Consider the following 20,753-nt stretch of genomic DNA (forward strand, 5'->3'; position numbering starts at 1 on the left):
CCCCCCCCCGTTAACCCAAGCTTGGACCCCCACCGATGCATCCCACACCATCGGCATCGACGCCCCGGTGAGCGTGCCACGCCGGCAAGCGAGAAAGCGGCTTTATTTCTGTGTTTTGTTTTGTTCTTTTGAATTATTATTTTTCTAATTAGCGTAATTAATTAGAGCACGGTTGAGCTTCCAGGTGGCGAAGCATGCGCGGGCAGCAGCGAGAGGAAAGCCCCCGCTCTTGCGATGCCCTTCCAGCTGCTACCACCCGATTCCCGGCAAAACAAAACCCCTGCGTCTCGCGGGGAAAAAATAACCGGCCTTCGGCATCGCTCCTGCCCACGGCCGCCCCTAAAGAAGGCGAACCCACGCCGAGACCCCCGGCAAGAGAGTTTCTGTCATCTCCCGATAGCATGCGGGGGGCTCCTTTCGATGGGTATGTGCAATATTCCTGCCCGGGCGCTGGTGTAAGGAAGGGAAAATCCTCCCGGAGGCCCTGGGGAGGGGAGGACGTGCCCCGTGCGCAGCTCTGGACGGTATCGCTCTCGCAGCGGCGCGGGTTGAGGATGATTTATTTAAGCGGTCTGAGCTTTTTTGTTTTTTCTTTTCTGTCCCCGAGTGTTCTCTGACCGGTTGACAGATGTGCTCCAGTAGCCCGGTGATCACAAAGGGGTAGGAGGGGACGATCCCAGTATGGATGGAGGTGCTGGGAGCGGGATCCGGGTGTCCTGGTGCAGGATGCTGATAAACCCCATCCCACCCCATCGTGTGCTCCCAGAGCCCTCTTCTCCCACGGGACCAGCTCGTTCCCAGGGGGAGATGAGGATGCTTGCCCCACGGCAGCAGAAAAAGGACTTTCAACGTCAGGTCTTTCGCAGGGCGAACCCATGGGGTTTTATTGTTCTGGGGAGCTGAGAACAAAGGAAAATCTTCCTCCGGGGGCTTTTTTTTTGTGCTCCTCGGCTTTGACACCGGGCATGGGATGTGTCTCTCCCCATCGAGTTAATAGAGCGATGCCTGGTGGGTTGGTGGGTTGGTGCCAGGCTGCTCAGCGACTCCGGTCCTCATCTCTTAGCGAGATGAGCTAATTAAAGTCTCGCGGTGGAGCTTTTGGGAAAGCCCTGCTGAATTTGCCGGTCTTCTCTGCCGGGCTCTCCCTCTGACCACTCTTGGAGATGAAGAGGCTGGCGGCGGCGAAGAGGGATTACCCTGGCTTTGCCAGCTGCCTCCGCTGAGGCTTTCCGTGGCGAGTGGCACGGCAGAGTGACACGGGACGGACACCCTGGGCAGGGCAGAACCCTGGATTGGTGATGGAGCTGATGATTTTAAGTGTGCACAGAGAACCTTCTCCCTTTGCTTAAGGGGCTGGAACAGGTGGGGGGGTCCATGCTGGTCACTGGTCTTGGTCTGGAGCTTTGGGGTCAGGGATCAGCCGTCGGGGGGGATGCACTGGCACTGTTGGCTGCAGATGACTTGCATTTCAACTCTGCAAAGTGCATTGCAGTTCCTGTTGCATTGCATCGCAGCTTTCCGTAGCACGTGCCGGATCCCAGCCTGGGAAGAGCTGGGATCTTGAGCAGAGGACTCAGAGGTGGACTCATCCCAGGAGATGCTGCCTCCAGCTCTGGTGCTGGCTGTCCTGCAGGCCTGAGGTCTCCTCTTCCTATCCTGGCTCCTAAAGACACGTCCAACCTATAATGAACTCCTAACATCATTATAAGCTGTGGGATGGGATCAATGTGCTTTGCTGGACTCTCCCTAACCCCTGTGCTTAATTATCTGTATCATTAGGGAGCTGCTTGCTCCTCCAGCTCCAGGCAGTCATTTAATAGCAACTGCTACGGCAAGGCACCGAATCCCACGAGGATAGGGGCTAAGGGCTCTGCAAATATGAATATAAGAGAAGGAGGTGTCTGTCAACACTAATTTTAAGGAATGTCCACTGTGGAGATCTGTGAGTAGGGGGTCTTCCAGAGCTGGGACCACAACGGTGACCAGAGCATCCTCCTGGTCCCTAACCCACCCATGGAGTGAAAACCCACCCGTGGAGTGAAAACTTCTGTTTAAGTCCATTTTAAACTCTGGAGCAACCATACTTACATCTTCAAGCCTGTTTTTTTATAGCTTGGGTTACCCCCATGCTTGCAACTAACATTAAAGGTGGATGCCAGGCTGCAGGATGCAGGAATGCCAAGTGAGACCAGGGCCCTCCACGTGCCTGTTTTTTGGGGGGGGGGTTCGGCCAGCAGTGATTCTCGGGTTGAATCCCACTAATTAATTATTTGGTGATATCTCTAAATCCCACCTACTCTGTTGCTTATTCTCTTGTATAAGGCTGTGGTCCCGTTGCTTTAGTCCTGAGTATTTCAGAGCTGGTTCGGGCTGGGAGTCTTGTTCCCAAGAGCTTTTCCTATCATGCTTTTTTAAAATATAATTTATTTTAGTTATTTTTTTCCCCTTTTGGTTGTTTTCTCTGGGCGTAGCGTGATGGCTGTGTAAGGACTAGGGATGTGGTGGTCCTCCTGCAGAGTTGGCATCCCGTCTTTGCCCACATCCCTGTGGACACCCCATCCCGTTTTCCCTATCCCAGGCTGGGAACCCCGGGCTGGGGCTGGTGACCCTCATATGAAGCCATTGAGGACACTTGCACGAGCAGTTTTGGTTTTGCAGCGTGAAAAGGAAATGATATGACACTTTCACGCTGCTGTTTGTAACTTCTGGTTCTCTTTTTTTTTGTGTTTCTTTTTAACATCCCCTCACCTTCCTCTTGCACTTGGACACCGGTAGCTTCTCCCTCCTCCGGCTGCGATCCTCATGTTTATTGAGCTTTTTCTAGGAAAAGCCTGTGTCTTCTTGGGAGGGGGAAAAAAAAAAAGCACCGGTCTTGCTGATTTTTGCATTTCCACTTGCTGACCCCTTGCATATGACTGGGTTGGGCTGGAAAGTTTTCTTGAAGGAAGGGGAAGGGGATTTGGCCAGCGGGAAACAGCGAAACTGGAGAAGGAGCCACCCTCTGTCCTGGTTTTGCTTTCGGACTGGCGGATGCTCAGAGTGGTTTCGGGCTGGCGCAGGCTGCGGCTCCTCTCCAGGATGTGTTTCACCGTCTGCCGGAGGCTGCCAAGCTGCAGTACCGGCATCGCCGGCGGACACTTCTCCCGGCTGGTGCGGCTCTGCCGTGCTGTGGATCGGCGCAGGATGGGGACCGCCGAACTGCTGGGAAGGTGGGTGGGAGTGATGGAGGTGGGAAGGATTCAGGCGAGGGCTTGGTCCCGGGTGTTCGGTGCGTGATGGGGCTGAAGCGGCAATTTTGGGGGAGCGGAATTTGGTCGGCTTTGGCAGACGGGGCCGGATTCTGCGCATCCCCCGTGGATCCTGCCCTGCAATAAATTGCTCTGGCTCAAAGAGAGACGGGGTGCAGGTTTGCCGGCATCACTTCGGTGGGATGCTTGGGACTTCTTGAGCGCACAAGCTGCCGTGCAGGTGGTTTATATTAATTACGGGCAAGTTATTTATATCTTGATGTGGGCGTTAATGTGTGGTTGGGTATTTTTTGGTTTTAAGGCGCATATTTACGGGCTGGCTGTGCAAAAGGGCACGGTGGAACTGCAGAGGGGGGCATTGGCAGGCAGCCTGCCTGTGCCACCGCTCTGGGTGGCATGGAGTGGCTGGGGTCACCATCGCGTGCTCTACTGGGGTGTCCAGCGGGGTTGGGTTTGACCACCCATGGGTGCTGCCAGTCCCTGTTCCATGGGCTCAGGGATGGCTGGAGGGGACCGGGGGCTCCCCCGCCGCATCGGTCCCTCGTGGAGGACCACTCCGTCTAAGCTAGGATGGCATCCTCCATCGGCTCTACGATGCCATCCCGAGGATGCTGGGATGCTCCTGGGTTTGCTGAGCTGCTGCCGTTCGAGGACCATTGTGGGATGCAGCCTGTGCCGGTGAGGAATGCTCGGAGGTGCGATACAGCGGTCCCAGGGGAAGGATGGTGCAGGGGTGCATCGTAATGCAAAGCAAGGCTATTTTAAACAATGCAGCACCGGCGGAGGACTCTCCTCCCTATGCCATGCCTGCAAAATTATATCAACAAATCTACGGAGACATTTATCTTCTTTTTTGGTTTTTTTTTTTTGCTATTGCAAATCAGAAACAACCTAAATCGCAAAGCTGTGTCCAGGTAGGACTGAGCGGGGAGCTGGCTTCCTTTACTTCATTATTTGCAGGTTTAAAAATATATATGCTGAAGCTTGGGTTTTTTTTTTCTAATCCTGGGCCTGCGAAGGAGGCTTTAACCTGAGCTCACGCCGCTGGAATTCCCCGCTGTGCCTGGGAGAGGCTCCTCGCCTCCAATCGCTTCCAGATGCTGTTCCTGTTTCGACTCTTCCCCTCGCAAAATGTCTCCCCCAGCTCGCCGGCAGCCTCGCCGAAGTTTTCCCGGCCGGATTCGAGATCCTGATATCCGGCCGGGCTGACTCAGCCAAGCCTCAATTTTTTTAACCAGAGAGTAATGCCACTGGCGAGAGGTTACAACTCACCCTGTGGCCTTGCACAAGCTGGAGCTCCGGGTCAGATCCTGTGTCAGGTTTTGAGCCGCTTGCTACATTTCTATCAGGTGGTTTTTTAATTTCCTTTAAAAAAAAAAAAATTATATATATATATATATATATGACTTGGGCTGGAGTTTGGGGCTCGCGGTCCCTGCCGCATCCCCTGCCTCTGCTGTTGACTGGGTAGAGCTTCCCTGAGCCCCAAAATGGGGGGAAACTGAGGCAGGAAAGCACAGAGCAAGAGCTGAGGATGCTTTAACACTGCAAACCTGCTGCTCTGGGGCTTTGCTGATGCTGTATGCACTCTGCCAGCCGAGCATCCCCACGGTGGGTAATAAACCACCCCCGTCTGGGTATTAAAACACCATCCTGGCAGCTCCGTGGCCGTCGGGCTTGTCCAACACCCCCCCCCCCCCGTGTGGGGTTCGTGGGATGGGATTTTACAGCACGAGGATGGATCCGGACCCGCCTGGGTTGGGAATGGAGGAGAGTGCTGGGACATCATGGGGAAAAATGGGGTGGAAAGTGAGAAATAAGGGGAAGAAGGACCGAAGGAGGACCGGAGTGTGGGATGGGGGGGGAGGGTGTCAAAAACTAAGGGGAGCGAAGGGCTTTAGGGGTTAAATGCGATGCTGCCTTCCCAGTGCTGGGTTAAAGTGGAGAACAGGGCGTCAGGAACCGCGCCAAGCGCTGGGAAGTCCTCTGGTCCCTCCCTGTACAATAACCAGTGCCGCTTCAAAACAAAAAATAGAAAGGAAAAAAAAAAAAAATCGCAAAGAACCGTCTGTTCATGCACATACGGGCTCAACAGGTTTCCCTCCCAGGCAGGGTCTGGGTAGCGAGCTCTCGTTTTTGGGGTGGGGGGAGCCGAGGGTGGCCAAGAGCCCGGCTTTTGTTGCTGTTTATGCAACAAAAAAATATGCGATTTGTCCTTAAAAATATTACCCCAGGCTCTTTTTCCGCTGCCTTTTTTTTATCGTGGGGCGATGGTAGCCCCCTTCCAGCTTTTGGTGCAGGCGGAGCGGGAAGGTACAGGCAGCTCCTGATGAAGGGCTGGAGTTGTTACAGGGGCTTTTGCAATAAAAATATAGGTGAACGCAAGGGTTTGGTGCCCCAGCACTGTGTTAGGGGAGGGGGAGCATAAAACCTGCCCCAACGCCTGGTGACACTGCCGAGCCCCTGCATCCCCCAGCAAATTCCGCTTTAGCATCCTTATGGTTCTTCAGCATCTGCTGTGGAGCTGGGGCTTCCCAGGCCCCTTTGCTACCTAATTAACAAAGTCGCTGCTTAATTCTGACTACATTTACAAGTTAAATTGACAGATTATCTGTATTATGCAAACGCATATTTAAGTCTTAATTATTTATTTGCCTGGCTCAATGTATGGGGTGTCTGTAAATCAGCAGCTTTAAGCCTGGGAATGCTCTTCTCTTGGAAGCACAGAATTTTGCTAAGAAATAAACCCCAAATAGGATTTTTTTTTTTGTCTGATGGGTGATGCTAAACACCCCAGCTTGGAAACAGTGGTGATTTCTCACATCTGTTTTTTCCTTTTAGTTTTTTGGGTTTTTTTTGGGGGGGGGGGATTATCGCAGGAGGCTCGTCCTTAAATAGCGGTCGTTTATTTTTAGGTCGGTCACTGCTTCAGATAATCCAGCTTGGCCGGGTAGCTTTGCTTTTCTTCCCATTCTCAGGGATTTAATAGCAATAGGTTTATTAAATTATGTTTTAAAAATAGAATTTTATTTTTAATAATTTAATAAATTCAACAAATTATTAATTTAATAAAAAAAACAGTTGGGGTGGAGGATGGGGATCCTGCTGGTGGTGGCTATTCCGTGCTCTCCTGGCCAGGGACAATCCACTGGGATGCTGGGGTGAGGATCAGCAGGGAAACGTCTACCGAAAAATCGCATCCCACACCAGAATTACACCTTTGGCTCGGCTGAAGGATGGTTGGGAAGTGGCTGGATTATCTCCCACTAAATACCTGCTGAATGAATAAGCTCCTGGTCCTGGGGCGATAGCGATTGGGGTGACGTGAGGGATGTGCCGGGCTTGGAAACACCTCGCTCATGCCAAGTAGAGATGTTTTCTCCAGAGGAGGAGGAGGAGGAGGATGAGCTCACCTGGATTTTATTCCCCTCCCAGCCTGGTTTTTGCTCTCTCCCCCCTCGGGAGGTAATTTTAACCGAGGGAGACTGGTGCCGGTGATGGAGCGCCGATGGACGGACGGACGGACGGCTGCCTTGCTTCAGGTCTGGCTGGTGGAAGGAGGAGAAATGCCATCTCCATCTTCTCCTCCTCTTTTTTTTAACAGCCCCTGGCGGGGGTGTCTGCTCCTTAATGGAGAAGATGATGGACGGGGGAGGGATTCGGTGGCTCGTCCCTGCCCCACGCGTGTCCCCTCTTGCCTGTGCAAGTCCTGAAAATGCCTGTACCCACTGGGGATGCTCCTGCACCGGGGCTGAGCCCCTCAAAGGACTGATCCTGGCTGGCTTTACTCTTTAATAAGGGAAGGGATGCGGCCGTTGGGTTTTTGTTTTCTTCCGCCCAAAGCCACGAGCATCACGGAAGGGAGACGTTGGGGAGCGAGCACGAGGTGCCTTTTTCCCCCCCTGAAATTTGGAAATAGTTATTTAAACACAGCCTGATAGGCAGGAGGGGAAACTGAGGCAGGCAGCATAGCTGGGAGCCTGGGGAAGAAAAGGAGCAAAATTCAGCTTGTTTGGGTTTTTTTGAGGGCTCTGGGATACGGGACATTCATTTCCTGCCGGGATCAGCTGCCAGATGGGTTGAGCTGCCTGTGGCGAGTGGTGGAGATGGCAGCTCTCAACCTGGCGGATGCCTGAACCGTGATGTTTTTTTTTTTCTGGACCTTGGGCTGGGAACAGCCGATCGCATCGGCTGATGGCGGGGGAAGAAGCTGGAAAACAATCCTGGGGAGACCGGCAGAGATCCGGCTCCTGGCTCTTCCAGTTGAGCTGGAAAGACCAGCTTCAGGCAAGACCTTGGATCCCCATCCAGGGCTGCAGCATCCTCCCGGGAGGATGCTGTGGGGAAGGAGGCATCCCCTTGCCCACCCCCAGGCAGCTCTGAGCATCCTCCTCATCCTCTGTGTGGGCAGGGGCTGATGCTGTGCCATGAAGTGCTTTAGCAGGAGCTCCCTGGGGAGACTTTAACCTTGTTAGCAGATCCTATAATTCATGGCTCTAAATAAAAAGGCTCCTTGTTGGCAGCGATGTTGGATGCTCCGGTGGGTTCAGGGCTGCTGGAAAGACCCTGGTGCAGGAAGGTGAATTTTTTAGGGCACTTGCAAAGTGGCCCCAGGTGCATCTGGTTTGGCTGTTGATTGGGCCAAGCCCTCTGGTTTAATTGCTCCCCTCAGCAAATGGTGGAGGTAGGAGAAAGCAGAGCTGCTTTGGCTGGAGAGGGAAGGTGTGGTGCTGGGATGGAGCCATCCCTTGTCATCCCAGGGCATCTGCAGAAAGCCTAGTCCCTGGGGAGAAGTACCCAGCCTCGATGATAGGAGAAACCATCTCAGAGATGCTCCGTGGTTTCCTTCCCCATGCCTTGCACAGGGACATACCCTCTTTGTTAAAATTAGCGGGGCATTGAGAGGGAAGCATGCCTTGGGGAAGGCTTGCACCAACTTGGCGGCCCCCACCATCTCTTGTCTTTGCTTTTCCTGGCTGGAGGAGGTGGAGAGAGGTAAGGAAACCTGCCCTTCAGAGTTTCCCCTTGGAAGCATCTTCTCTGCCAGGGCTGGAGCACCAGCTGTGGAGAGAACCTTGCTGGTCCTGTCCAGGCCACCCTTCCCCATCTGCTTCACCCTTCCTTGCACCGAACTGGGCTGAGATTGGTCCTCGTGTGGTTTTTTGGGGACAGCCATGACTCTTGCCATCCTCCATCCATTCCACCGGTGCAGGAGGGAAGAACAAAGCTGACTCCTAACTGCTAATCGAGATGGCAATGAACTCACTTCACCTGGCTGGCTCATTTTCCCCCTTCACCCCACCTTGCTGCTCATTAGCTGGGGTAATTAAGCTGGATGCAGAGCAGCTGTCCCTGCAGAGAGGCTCTTTTTTGAGAGGTAGCATAGCAGAAGGGTTTCTGTGTGTGGCAGCTTGTTGGCAGGGTTTTTCCTTTCCCAAATTGTAAGGATATTATAGCACGGGGCGAGGATGTGTGATCTGGGAAGTTTGGGGGGAAGAGGTGCTGAAGATGTGGGATTAAGGAGCATCCTCCGTGGGGGAAGGCAGCAGAGCCATGCAGCATCCCAGGGTGAGCATCCGCCTTTCCCTGGGAAGGTGCATCACCCACTTCCTAAAAATCCGAGTGAGTCACGGAGGGGGATTTCGGTGGGAAAGGCCAAGAGGCGCTGGGGAAACCTGCGGTGAGGTCTGGGCTCTGAACTGCCGCGCCTCCTCCTTAAAAGCAGCTGGAAGCCCAGCCGTGGGTGCTGCCGGTGCCGGAGGAGGTGGGTGGCTTTGCGGGAGCGCAGATATCCTCTGCCACACGTGATGGCTTGTTGGGGCCCTTCTGCTGGTCCCCTGGGGCTGGTTCGCCACTGGTTCTTGGAGCTGCCCCGGCTAGGGATCAGTAGGGATCCGCTGGATCCTCCGCGGGCGGATGGCTGCTGAGTGAATGGTCCCTCGTGTGCTGCCGGTGTGGGTTGCCGTAGCCCTAAGGATGTTCTCCCTTTTCCCTCTGCTAGGGGAAGAGAGGATGGCCTCGTAGATCCCGCCGAGCTCCTGCCTGCTCTGCCTGGACTGAGAGGACGGACCGTAAGTAGCCGTGACCCCCCCCCGCCAGCTTATCGTCGTCCCGACGGGGACCGGCTTTGGCTTCTCCCACTGCCGGGGATGCTGGAAAAGGTCTCCCCGACACAAGCATCCTCCTCCTGGCACGGCTGATGGGATTAATGGAGCATCGAGGCGATGCTGGGGGTGCAAAGTGATGGAGCGGGTTATTTTACGGATATTTTCCGCCGTGGCCGATAACATGGGAGAAAAGAGCAGGGGAGTTGCGCGAGCGTGCCGGCGTAGGGGCAGGGGAGTAAATCCGTCGGGTTTACGCCAGAGGTTTTGGGGCCGGAGGACCAAAGCTCAAGGGTTGGGTTACTTTAGAGGTTATGCTACCCCAAAACTGGCCTGTTTGCCAGCACAAAAGAGGAGGCGTGGAGGAAATGGGAGGGAAACCGCAGGGCTGCCGTAGCGGGGGTTTAAGGTGGTGCTTGGAGCATTGCAAAGGGGATGGCGACTGGGCGGAAGGCTTTTGAGTCCCTAAAAGAGGACCACTGTAGTCAAAAGCCACTGGGGATGGTAGCTGCCTGTGGGATAACTCGGCCCTGGGGCTTGTGATCCCTTCATTTCCCACCCCCTTTCCCCGGAGAGCTGGGCTCAAAGCTGGGCGTTGCTTGGGTTGGGGTTGGAGATGGGCTGGAGCATCTCGATGGTTTAGTTTTTCACCTCCCTGGACCGTTCGCGTCCCTGCTGTGAGGGAGCGGGTGCTGCCTGCGGACGCTTTGCCTGCTGCTCCTGGGGGAGAGGCTGCCTTCCCCCTGCCTGCACCCCCGGCTTGCTGCCTTCCTCTTTCTGCTGCCTTTTTGGGGGGGTTAGACTGAAGCGCAGGCGCAAAGCTGCGTTGCCAAAGCCATTTTCGCTGTTGCCACCTGCATCCTGGGCAGTCCCCGAGAGGATGGAGATGCTGGTGAGCAAACACGGCAACAAGGTGACGATGGTGGCAACCGGGGACCGGCCAGGGCGGGTAGAAGGAGGGGGTGGCCGGATCGATGCCAGGGACTTGGCGATGAAATCCCACGGGTATAAAATCAACACTCGTGGATGCCCACCCTTATCTCGTTAGCGTGGTGTTTTCCTCCCATGGGTGGCTCGGCTCTCCTCAGGCAGCTCGGCTATAACTTCCATGTTGTAGCGAGCCACATCTGGCAAGAAAGAGTTGTATTTTTTTTTTTAAATAGGAAAAGAGCGATTAAACCCGTGTAATATAAATAATAATATATTAACCCGTAATAATGTAGGCTAATGCACAGAGGAGGAGCCCTGTAGCTCCTTTGATTGCATGGCGTTACCCCGGAGGCATGGAATGCTCAGGTATACCCATGCAGCCAGCATTCTGGAGCTGTAGGAAGGGATTTGGGTCCCATCCCTTTGTTTTTCCTGCTGCAAGGATTAAAAAAAAATAGGGGGAGAGGAGAGGATGGCGGCAGTGCTGGCCTGAATCGGGTTTCAGCTCCCGAGCACTTTAAAACTAACGGTGTGTGGAAAGGCAGGAGCAGCCCGGATTTGTTTTGGGAACCTGCTGCCGTGGAAATACTCTTCCTACCTGAGCTTGTTTGCTGTTGCCACCTCTGAAATTGCACCCTCATCACAGGTAAATGTTTTGTTAAGGCTTAGATGCCAACAAGGTGTTGGGTGGTTTTATTTTTTTTCCTTATCCTAGATCTTTGGCCGGGTTATTGAATGTATGCCTAGGGTACCATGGGCTAAGGAACCAGCGCTGCCTCTCCAAACTCCCTGTATGTTAGGGAGTGTTTTGATTGTCTAGAGTTTAATGATGGTGATGATAGAGTTGAGTGTTTATGGGCAAGAATCAGGGGGAAGGCCAACAAGGCAGATACCATGGTGGGAGTCTGTTATAGACCACCCAACCAGGATGAAGAGGCAGATGAAATATTCCATAAGCAGGTGGGAGAAGTCTCACAAGCGCTAGCCCTTCTTCTCTTGGGGGACTTCAACTTGGCAGATGTCTGCTGGAAATACAATATAGCAGAGAGGAAACAGTCTAGGAGGTTCCTGGAGTGTGTGGAAGGCTTCCTGACTTGGAGAGTGAGCCAACAAGGGAAGGCATCCTGCTGGACTGGTTCGTGAACAGAGATGGACTTGTGGGTGATGGGATGGTCGGAGGCTGTCTTGGGCACAGCGGTCACGAGACGATAGTTTTTGATTCTTGGAGAAGTAAGGAGAGGGGTCAGCAGAACTGCTGCCTTCCTGAGGGCAGGCTTTGGCCTGTTTAGGAGCCCATTTGACAGAGTCCCTTGGGAGGCAGTCCTGAAAGGCAAAGGGGTCCAGGAAGGCTGGACATCCTTCAAGAAGGAAATCTCAAAGGCGCCGGAGCCGGCCGTCCCCATGGGCTGAAAGATGAGCCAGCAGGGAAGAAGACTGGACTGGCTGAACAGAGAGTTTTGGCTGGAACTCAGGGGGGGAAAAAGGAGAGTTTCTGACCTTTGGAAGAAGGGGCAAGCCACTCAGGAGGGCTACAAGGATGTCGTGAGGTTATGCAGGGAGAAAATAACAAGGGCCAAGGCCCAACTAGATCTTAATCTGGCTACTGCTGTAAAAGACAATAAAAAATGTTTCTGTAAATACATTAGCAACAAAAGAAGGGTTAAGGAGAATCTCCATCCTTTATTGGACGTGGGGAGAAACATGGTGGTGAAAGATGAGGGAAAAGGCTGAGGGACTTGATGCCTTCTTTGCCTCAGTCTTTAATAGTAAGACCCATTGTTCTCGGGGTACCCAGCCCCCTGAGCTGGAAGACAGGGATGGGGAGCAGAACGAAGCCCCCCATAATCCCAGGGGAAATGGTTAGCGACCTGCTACACCACTTCGACGCACACACACAAGTCTGTGGGGCTGGATGGGATCCACCCAAGGGTACTGAGGGAGCTGGTGGAAATGCTCACCGAGCCACTTCCCATCGTTTATCAGCAGTCCCAGCTATCCGGGGAGGTCCCAGTTGACTGGAGGTAAGCAAATGTGACGCTCATCTACAAGAAGGGCTGGAAGGAGGATTTGGGGAACTACAGACCTGTCAGTCTGACCTCGGTGCTGGGGAAGTAGGATAGGATAAATGTGAGTATTGGCGGCACAGGCTGGCTCTCTGTGCCCTCAACAGGGTGATGGCTGGTGTCGAATGGGATTGATTTTTGTGGTGCTGTGTCCCAATCGCTTCCTGCAGCCCCTGGGCTGCTGCGCTTGCAGGTTGTGCTCTTGTAATCGCTCTGCCCTGCCGTTTTCTGGCAGCATCCCCATCCCACTGCAGCATCCCCATCCCACTGCAGCATCCCTTGGGGGTTCAGATCCAGACCCTGCTGCCTTTTGGGCTTGCAACAGCGATGGTTGCAATCCCGCAAGGTTTTTCTCCCTGCTGTGTGTCTTGCTTTCCTTCCCAGCTTGGAAAAAAAAAAATAAAAAATCCTCAAGCACCTGGAGCTTGCAGCAGCCAGGGCGAGGAAGCTTTGGGATGCCAGGCTGAAGATTTGGGTACCTTTGATGCTCAGCCAAGCCTAGGCAGCACCTTGAGTCGGCCGGATCCTTTCCCCAGAGGATTGCCCCCGGCCGCCTCCCAGGTTGCATTCAGGCTCTGGCACGTGCTGGTTTTGCCGAGGCAGGTTGTGGGCGAGCCGGTGCAGGGGGTAAGCCGGCATCTGCCAGGCTCCTCCGGCAATCCCAGCCCTACCGCGTGGAGAAAACCCGTGGGATGGGGGCTTGGAAGATCCTGGGGCTGTAAACTGCTTCCTTGGGGGTCGATCCTGGTTGTTGTCCTCAAAATGGAGTGCAGGATCTGTCCTGCTGGTCCCCGCAATGCTCCGTGTGCCTTGAAGGCTCAGGAGAGATGGTCCGGCTGGGGTCGAAGGGGTCTGTGCTGTCCTGTCTGTCTGTCTGCCTCCCTACAGTTCCTGCTGCTGGGAGTCAATCCCTAGGGATTGCCGGTGTGACCCTTCCTTGGGTGCGATCCCTTCAAATCCAGCTCTGCTCCAGTTAAAATTAAATGCATGTTTTTTTTTGGGGTGAACTGTTGGAGATGCTCATTTTTCAATGGGCATCCTTCTCACCCGGGGAAGCTGGACCAGGCAGTGGGCGGCTCTGTGCCCCATGGATGTGCGGGATGGGATGGGGTGGCGGGAGCATGGGAGAGGTGTCCTCGCCTTGTGTCACACTTTATTTTCCCAATCCATGGGTTACTGTGGAAACATAAAGGTATAAAGAGCTTTGGCTGTGTGGCTCCTGGTCCATGGATGCTTTGCTGGGATGGCAGTGGGTGGCTGGGATCACCATCCACCCATGCTGGGATGGGGTGGGGGGATCTCTAATCACCCCCCCCCCCACCTCTGCACTTGCTCCATGGCTTTAAATGCGTTTTTTTTAAAATCCCCCCCACCCCTCCCCGAGCGTGGGCTGGGAGCAGCTTGGCCAGTGCCTGCTGCTGCTTTGTGGATTGATGTGACTTAAATCCAGAGCTGCTGGAGCCGTCGAGGGAGACTAGGATGGATGGAGATGTAGGGATGAGCTCCTCCCGGGTCACCCGCGCAGCAGGGGGGTCAGTCCCCATGGTTGTTGCTGGGATTTCCTGGGGGCTTTCCTGGGACATGGCAAAACTGGGAGTCAAAACCCCACTCTGGGTCTGAGGGAGATGGGGAAACTTGGTGAGGGGCTTCGCGGTGAGAAGCCTCTGCAGCATCCTGGGGATGGGGCTTTCCTGTAACAGCGGGCTGGGGAAGGGGAGACCTGGCTGTGAAGACGGGGCGGTGGTGGGGCTTTTAAGTCATTTATGCAGATAATATTCAGCCCCGGGGTGCTTTGGAGGTGTGTTGCTCAGACATCAAAAGAGAGGGGCCTTTTTTGGTTGCTTCTTCCAAGCGTGGGGAGCTGAATCCACCTGGGACTTCCCCCCCCCAGCTCTGGGGCTTGGCGGGGGAGGCAATGCCCTGGACCGAACCCATGGGAGCGGTGGTCGAGGCGTTCCTGCGTCTCTTCTGCCCCTCTGCTCTGCTCTGGTGAGACCCAACCCGCGGTCCTGCGTCCAGCTCTGGGGTCCTCCACACGGGAAAGGCAACCTGATGTAGTTGAAGATGTCCCTGTTCACTGCAGGGGGGTTGGACTGGATGACCTTGAAAGGTCCCTTCCAACCCAAACCATCCTCTGATTCTGCGATCCCTTTCATGAGAGAGGCAAGTGCCGAATCTCACCCCACTGGCCGGTGATGCTGCATTGGGGTACTGGGGGATGCTGCAAGGGACCAGGGATGCTGCAAGGGACCAGGGATGCTGCGGGGACTGGCAGGACCCTTTAGCATTGCTCCGTCCACCAGCTCTGCGTCCCCGGGATGGAAGGAGCTGGCTCAGGGTGCTCGGATCTTTCCGCTTTAAGTAGTCGCTCTGGTTTGGGCTACAGATCTGGTAGCACAAGGCTGGGGGGAGCTTGAATGGATTTCAAAAGCACCTCTGCGGGGAGCAGCCTGGGTGTGCTCTGTTTTCCTCCACATTCCCCAAACGCTTCACTAAACAGCGTTCGTTTTCTTTGGGGATTATTAACTGTGTTTGTCTTAGATAAGTTTTGCATCAGGCCCAGCTTTGTCCATACAAGCCTGGGAAAAGATCATAAAGCCTTCAAAAAAAAAAAAAAAAATTAAAAAAAGCCAGTATGTAAAAGCAAACACCAGGGGGTAAGAGTGGATTTTGATTTTTCCCAGTGTCTTAAGCCGGTGCGAGGGGTGAAGAGCTCTCGGTGGGAAGCTCAGCTGGGTGATTTGGCACCAAAGGAGAGAGCTGGGGGGTGAATTTGGTGCTAAATTTGGGGCCCGATGCCCAGCAGCACCCCAGCCCTGGGCAAATGGGGATGATCAGACCCTCAAGGAGCATTGCCAGCCTCCAGCTGCAGTGGCTGATTTCCTCTAGGGGACTTCTGTGGCCAGTTTTGTTAGGAAAAAATTAACAACAACAACAACAACAACAACAAAACCCCCAAGAAAGCACAAGCTGTTTTTTACTTCCCCTTAATTTTATTTTTTTCAAGCAAATGTAACGTATAAAGGGGCGAGACTCCCCAGCTCCTTGTCCCTGCTTGCTCCGACCCTTGAAGATGCAATCATGTGTTTAATCTTCCCTTTCCTTCCCAAGCCGGGAGGGACTCACAGAGCCGGAAATACCGATGCAGGATGAGAGCCAGGGTGTAAATTGGGAAGGGGGGACGGTTTTGCTTCCCGTTCTTGGTGTCCCCGGGTGATGGCGGGGCTGAGCCTTGGCATGATTCACTGGGAAGGGATTTGATATCCATGTTTTATGGAGGAGAACTGGTGTGGGGGAGACAGATGCTTTCTGAGGGTACCACCTCACCTCTCCCTGTCCCCATTCCTCTGCTTTGCTGTAAAACAGACAGTTTTCTTTGCTTCGTATCCCACCCTGTTGCTTGTAGCATGGTTTAATTGCCCTTCCTGCCCTTTTAATTTCAGGAGCCAGTGATGAGGAGGGGAAGAGCCTGGCTCTCGTGGGACCATCTTTGGTCCCGTTTCTCCTCTTTCTTGATACGTGTTGCCCCAAAAGCTGCTGCTCTTGACGCATTCTTGACTGGGCGAGGACAGGGCAGGTGCCAGGTTCATTAATGGCACTTCGTTAGGCAGGGTGCGGTGCTGAGATGGATGCCCCCAGTCCCCCAACAAGGTGACTAATCCTTTGAGACCAGGATTTCCATTGCCCAGCCCAGGCACGCACCTTTTCTCTTGACTGGGCATTTAACACGTCATCTTCTCCTCTTCCGAGATGTGGCCGGTCCGGAGTGGGGAGCAGCTCGGTTACAGGGTGGCAAAGCCAAACCCAGCTCTGAGCCGGGCTTAGAGTAGGATACATCCCTCGGGAGCAGTTTATCAGGGAGCAAAGTCTCCCGCGTACCCCAAAACTTCTCCTACCTGGTAAGTTAATTTTCCATCCTTGCTGTGTCACAACGGGAGGGGCTGAGCTGGTCCCGGGGTGGCTCCGACCACGGCTCTTTGCTGCCTTATTCCAGGAGCGAGAGGTTTCGGAGGAAGAAAAAAGTCGCCCCGCTTCCCCGGCCGGCGTTTGCGCGCGCATTAAGCTTGCGGCATCCCCCTTTCCCCGGGCCGGGATGGTTGAATCAAAGGTGTTGGAGGTTCCCCAAGTACGTCATGCTCTTTGCTTTGATTCCGCTTGGCTGCTCCTGTCCTTTCTGCCTGGCGCGGTGGTGGCACGTTTGGCTTCATACTTGTGGTGGCTGGTGCCGGTCGGATGCTTGAGCCGGGGCTGGGCTTAAAATCTCCCTCAAGTCATCGCCATGGGCATCGATTTGGGTGCTTCGGGGGTTTTGCAGTTGAAACCCCACCAGGGGCTCGTTTTTTCTCTTTAGCTTATTTTTTTTTTTCCTTTTGAATTTTGGCATTTAATCTGTATAGCCGAGGCTTCTTGGGAACTATGGCTGCTTGCCTGGCTTTATACATTCTGTATAAATCAAACCTTTGGTGGCTGCGGGGCAGAGAAATGTGAATTTAGATCAAAGTAACTCCCTTGGGGACCCCTTGCTCATCCAGAGGTGTGGATGGGGCAAGCAGGGGGGGATGCTTCTTGGGGTTTTTGGGGGATGACTCTGATGCCTTTTAACCTCATCTGATGCCTTTCCCTCTTTTCCTGCTGCAGGTGACCAGCGGCAGCCGCGATGAGAGCTCCGGCCCTCGCCTGATGCCTCTCCTGCTGATAAAAATGATCAACAAGTCTCGTGAGTCCCACAGTGGGGGTGTGGGGGGTGTGGGTCCCATCTCCCTCTTTCCCAGCAGGGATGAGGGTCCTGGGGGATTTACATTTGGAAATTTGGCTTTGGGGTAGCATGCTGCTTTGCTGTGGCTCCAGTTGGGTGATGGAGTATTGGGGCATCATGCGCGAAGTCACGGTGGGGAGGGTGATTTTGGGGTCCTTGATCCTTTGGGCTCAGGCACCCGGTAGCCCTTGGGCTTTGTGATATTAAAATGGGGTGGAGGCACCTGGAAAGAGGGATGTGTTCTCGTGGCCTTTGACACGAGGTGGACAGGAGGAAATGGCCTTTTGGACATGGGACAAAACTAACCTGGCTCCATCACGGAGCCGCTTCTCTCGGGGGAGGTGGGGGGGACATGACTGTGTCAGCCAGGCCCCTGCCACTCCCCGGGTAGAAGGCTTTGCTGGGGATGGCTCTGCAATCCTGGATCTACCAGGACATCCCCAAGGGGCTGCAGGTCCCCAACATCTGACCATCCAGACCCCAGGGTACCGGCTTGACACGGTGTTTTTCTTTTGCCCCCCCACCTCCCCACCTCTGGGCACGCAGGAGGGAAGATACTCGGGGTGCTGGCGCTGTTTCTGGTGATGGTTTGGTACTCGATCTACCGGGAAGACAGGTACATACAGCTGTGAGTGGCTTTTATTAAGGTTTAAAGGATCTCCTGCCCTTTCCCTCGCTCGCATCCTCCCACCCGTCCCGCTCGGAGATGCCGGAGCATCGCCTCGCTGGATCCTGGGGGACTGGGGAGGTGGCAACATCCTCGGCTGCTGCTGGAGGAGCGGGGGGACGCAATACGAGGTTCCCCCTAGACGTGGTGGTGGCGGTCGGGCTCTGAGGGGGTTTTTTTGGCAAATGCCGGTGTTTTTCTGAGCCCGGGGAGGAAGGGAAAACCCCGGTGATGCTGATGGAGACGAGGAAAGCGGAGAACGTGGGGTCTATGAGCAGGGCAAGAGAGACCTCTTCCGATGCAAGGCTGCAAGCCCAGCAAATAAATACCCAAAGCAGAGCTGACCTTAAATCTGGCTGGCAGTATCCCTGGCCCTGTGTGAATCCCACTGTGGTGGTGCCAGAGCCCCCTTTGCCAGGAGGGGAATGCAGAGGAGCAGGCATAATTTTTTTTTTTTTTTTTTTCCTTAACCTCTTCCCTTACAGCTTTTATTTCCCCGTGCAAGAAAACAAGACTATGTGTCCCCTCGGGGAGGTGGAAAAGAAAGCGGCGCAGCTTATCGGGAAGTGAGTATCAGGGTTGGGAGCAAGAAGGGGGGGATGCAGAGCCAGGACCAGCCCCCCCCCGCCTCACTGTGCTGTCCCCCCATCCCGGTCTCACCGGCCCTTTGCTCCTTGGCAGCTACACGAGGGACCACCCGCTCTTCTTGCAGCTGAAGGACTATTTTTGGGTGAAGACGCCATCGCTCTACGAGCTACCCTACGGCACGAAAGGAAGCGGTAAGCCTCGGCAGTGCTTGCCGTAGGTTTCTGTCCGTCCATCTGTCCGTCCTGCTGCCGCTCCCCAGGGCTTTCAGCTTCTCTCTTATTAAAAAACATCTGCAGGTTGACTTTTTTGGAGGACTACTTTTTTTTTTTTTTCCCCCCCCTCCTCCCTAGCAAGTTGTTTGCTTGATTTTTAGACGTTGCAGCACGTATCTACTTGCCCTGGGTGTGTGTGGTCCCTATAAAAGGGTTTAGGGTGAACCAGGCTTTACTAAACCCCAGCCAAGGATTATCTGCCCAGATCTGGGATTAACGGCAGGAGGAGATCTGGCAGAGATGGGGAGGCACCCAGGACGTTGTAGCAGGCAGGAGCTGCCTTGCTCACTTCCTCGCCCTTGCTTTGCAGAAGACGTCCTCCTGCGCTTGCTGTCGATCACCCACTACTCGCTGCCCAAGAGCATCCAGAGGTAACGCCGGGGTGGGTTTGGGGGCTTTTCTTTCTCTTGTCTTCTCTGTCGCTCCGTCTTGGGAGGGGGAAATTTCCACATTGTTGGGCCCAAGATTTGGCAAAATGAACCTCTGCAACCCAGGAATGGTGGACAGAACCTGGGAAGCTTTGCAGAGTGGACAATGCAGGCTTAAACCCCCCCTCGGGGTTTAAAACCACCTTGGTTTAGAGCAGATCTGGTTGAGACGGCGCTTTTCTCTCTCAGCCTGAAGTGCCGGAGGTGCGCAGTGGTGGGCAACGGCCACCGGCTCCGCAACAGCTCCATGGGAGAGACCATCAACACGTACGACATTGTGATCAGGTACGGCCCTGGGGTCTGTCCCGTTGACCTCTCCCCAGTGCCGCCTGTGGATGGAGTTGACGCCTGCCGTGTCCCCGTCCCCCCCCCCCCCCTCCCCTGCCAAGGTTGAACAACGCCCCGGTCCACGGTTACGAGCAGGATGTGGGCTCCAAGACCACCATGCGCCTCTTCTACCCGGAGTCGGCCCACTTCAACCCCAGGACGGAGAACAACCCCGACACGTTGCTGGTGCTGGTGCCCTTCAAACCCATGGACTTCCAGTGGATGGAGGCCATCCTCAATGACAAGAAGAGGGTAAGCATGGCAGGGAACCGGGTCTAACCCTCATCCCACCCCACCCTTGGGGACCTACCTCTCTTATTGGGACACCGCTGGACGTGACTGTCATCCTCTTGCAGGTTCGGAAAGGGTTTTGGAGACAGCCCCCATTGATCTGGGATGCCAACCCGGAGCGAGTGCGCATCCTCAACCCTTATTACATGGAAGTAACTGCTGCTAAACTGCTCAACCTCCCCATGAAGCAACCACGGAAGGTCAAACAGGTAAGGGGTGGGGATGGCTGGTCACCCTGCACCCCCCTGAGGGGTGACATCCTCCCCGCCAGTCCCCCTGGCCGTCCCCGCGCAGCTCGCTGAAGGCCATGGCTTTCTGTATGTCTTCTCCTGCACCCTCTCCCTCCAGAAGCCCACCACGGGGTTGTTGGCCATCACCTTGGCGCTGCACTTCTGTGACCTGGTCCACATCGCAGGCTTTGGCTACCCCGATTCGGCCAACAAGAAGCAGACCATTCACTACTACGAACAGATCACGCTCAAGTCCATGGCAGTAAGTATCCACCCCCACTTTTTGTCCGTTTTACCCCCCCATTTTTCCTCTGGGATGGGGGGGATCGCAGCCCAGGAGGCTGTCCCTACAGGCAGCCCTCGCTCCCCTTCCACGATGGGTGCTGAGGTCCACCTTGGGATGGTCATCGTCCAACTTCTCCCTGTAGCCCCGTGTCTTTGTAGTCACGGCGGAGAGCTGGATCTGCTTTATGTGTGAGCGGAAGGGCTCATGCCTGGGGGGGCTTGGGCAGGGTCACGGCCCTCCTTTTTGGCGGGGGTGGGAGGGCTCCTCGCTTCAGGTGACAATGGTCAACTCAGTGCTGGTGGGGTGGACGGGGTGGAGGTCTGGGAGGGGGGGCAGAAGGAAAATGCTTGGCACCCCCCCGCCTCGTCCCCATCCCGCAGGCGTCGGAGCACAACGTCTCGCACGAGGCGGTGGCCATCAAGCGGATGCTGGAGCTGGGTCTCGTCAAGAACCTCACCTACTTCTGAGGACGTGGGGGCCGCGCAGGGACACCGTCGTCCCCCCCACCCGAGAGAGGGGGGAACACCATGCCGGCACGGCCAGAGCCGGCCAGGGGCAGAGCA

The 20,753-nt window shown here is 54.9% G+C and overlaps 1 protein-coding gene across 2 annotated transcripts; it reads left to right on the forward strand.

Annotated features, from left to right (window-relative positions):
• Positions 1-9,274: 9,274 nt before the first annotated feature.
• Positions 9,275-20,682, forward strand: ST3GAL4 (ST3 beta-galactoside alpha-2,3-sialyltransferase 4). Of its 2 annotated transcripts, XM_010581372.1 has the most exons (11): positions 9,275-9,319; positions 16,984-17,062; positions 17,648-17,717; positions 18,254-18,334; positions 18,450-18,547; positions 18,939-18,999; positions 19,246-19,341; positions 19,446-19,635; positions 19,740-19,883; positions 20,023-20,166; positions 20,571-20,682. In XM_010581372.1, exons 2-11 carry the CDS (start codon positions 17,026-17,028, stop codon positions 20,655-20,657), a joined length of 1,008 nt encoding a protein of 335 aa, XP_010579674.1. In that variant the 5' UTR covers positions 9,275-9,319; positions 16,984-17,025; the 3' UTR covers positions 20,658-20,682. The 2 variants fall into 2 exon arrangements, with proteins under 2 accessions (XP_010579674.1, XP_010579673.1); XM_010581371.1 differs by lacking the exon at positions 9,275-9,319 and having other exon boundaries at positions 17,032-17,062; positions 17,648-17,729; positions 20,571-20,657.
• The last annotated feature ends 71 nt before the right edge of the window (positions 20,683-20,753 follow it).

This window comes from Haliaeetus leucocephalus, unplaced genomic scaffold, assembly GCF_000737465.1.
Source record: "Haliaeetus leucocephalus isolate CR32 unplaced genomic scaffold, Haliaeetus_leucocephalus-4.0 Scaffold773, whole genome shotgun sequence".
Taxonomy (NCBI): Eukaryota; Metazoa; Chordata; class Aves; order Accipitriformes; family Accipitridae; genus Haliaeetus; species Haliaeetus leucocephalus.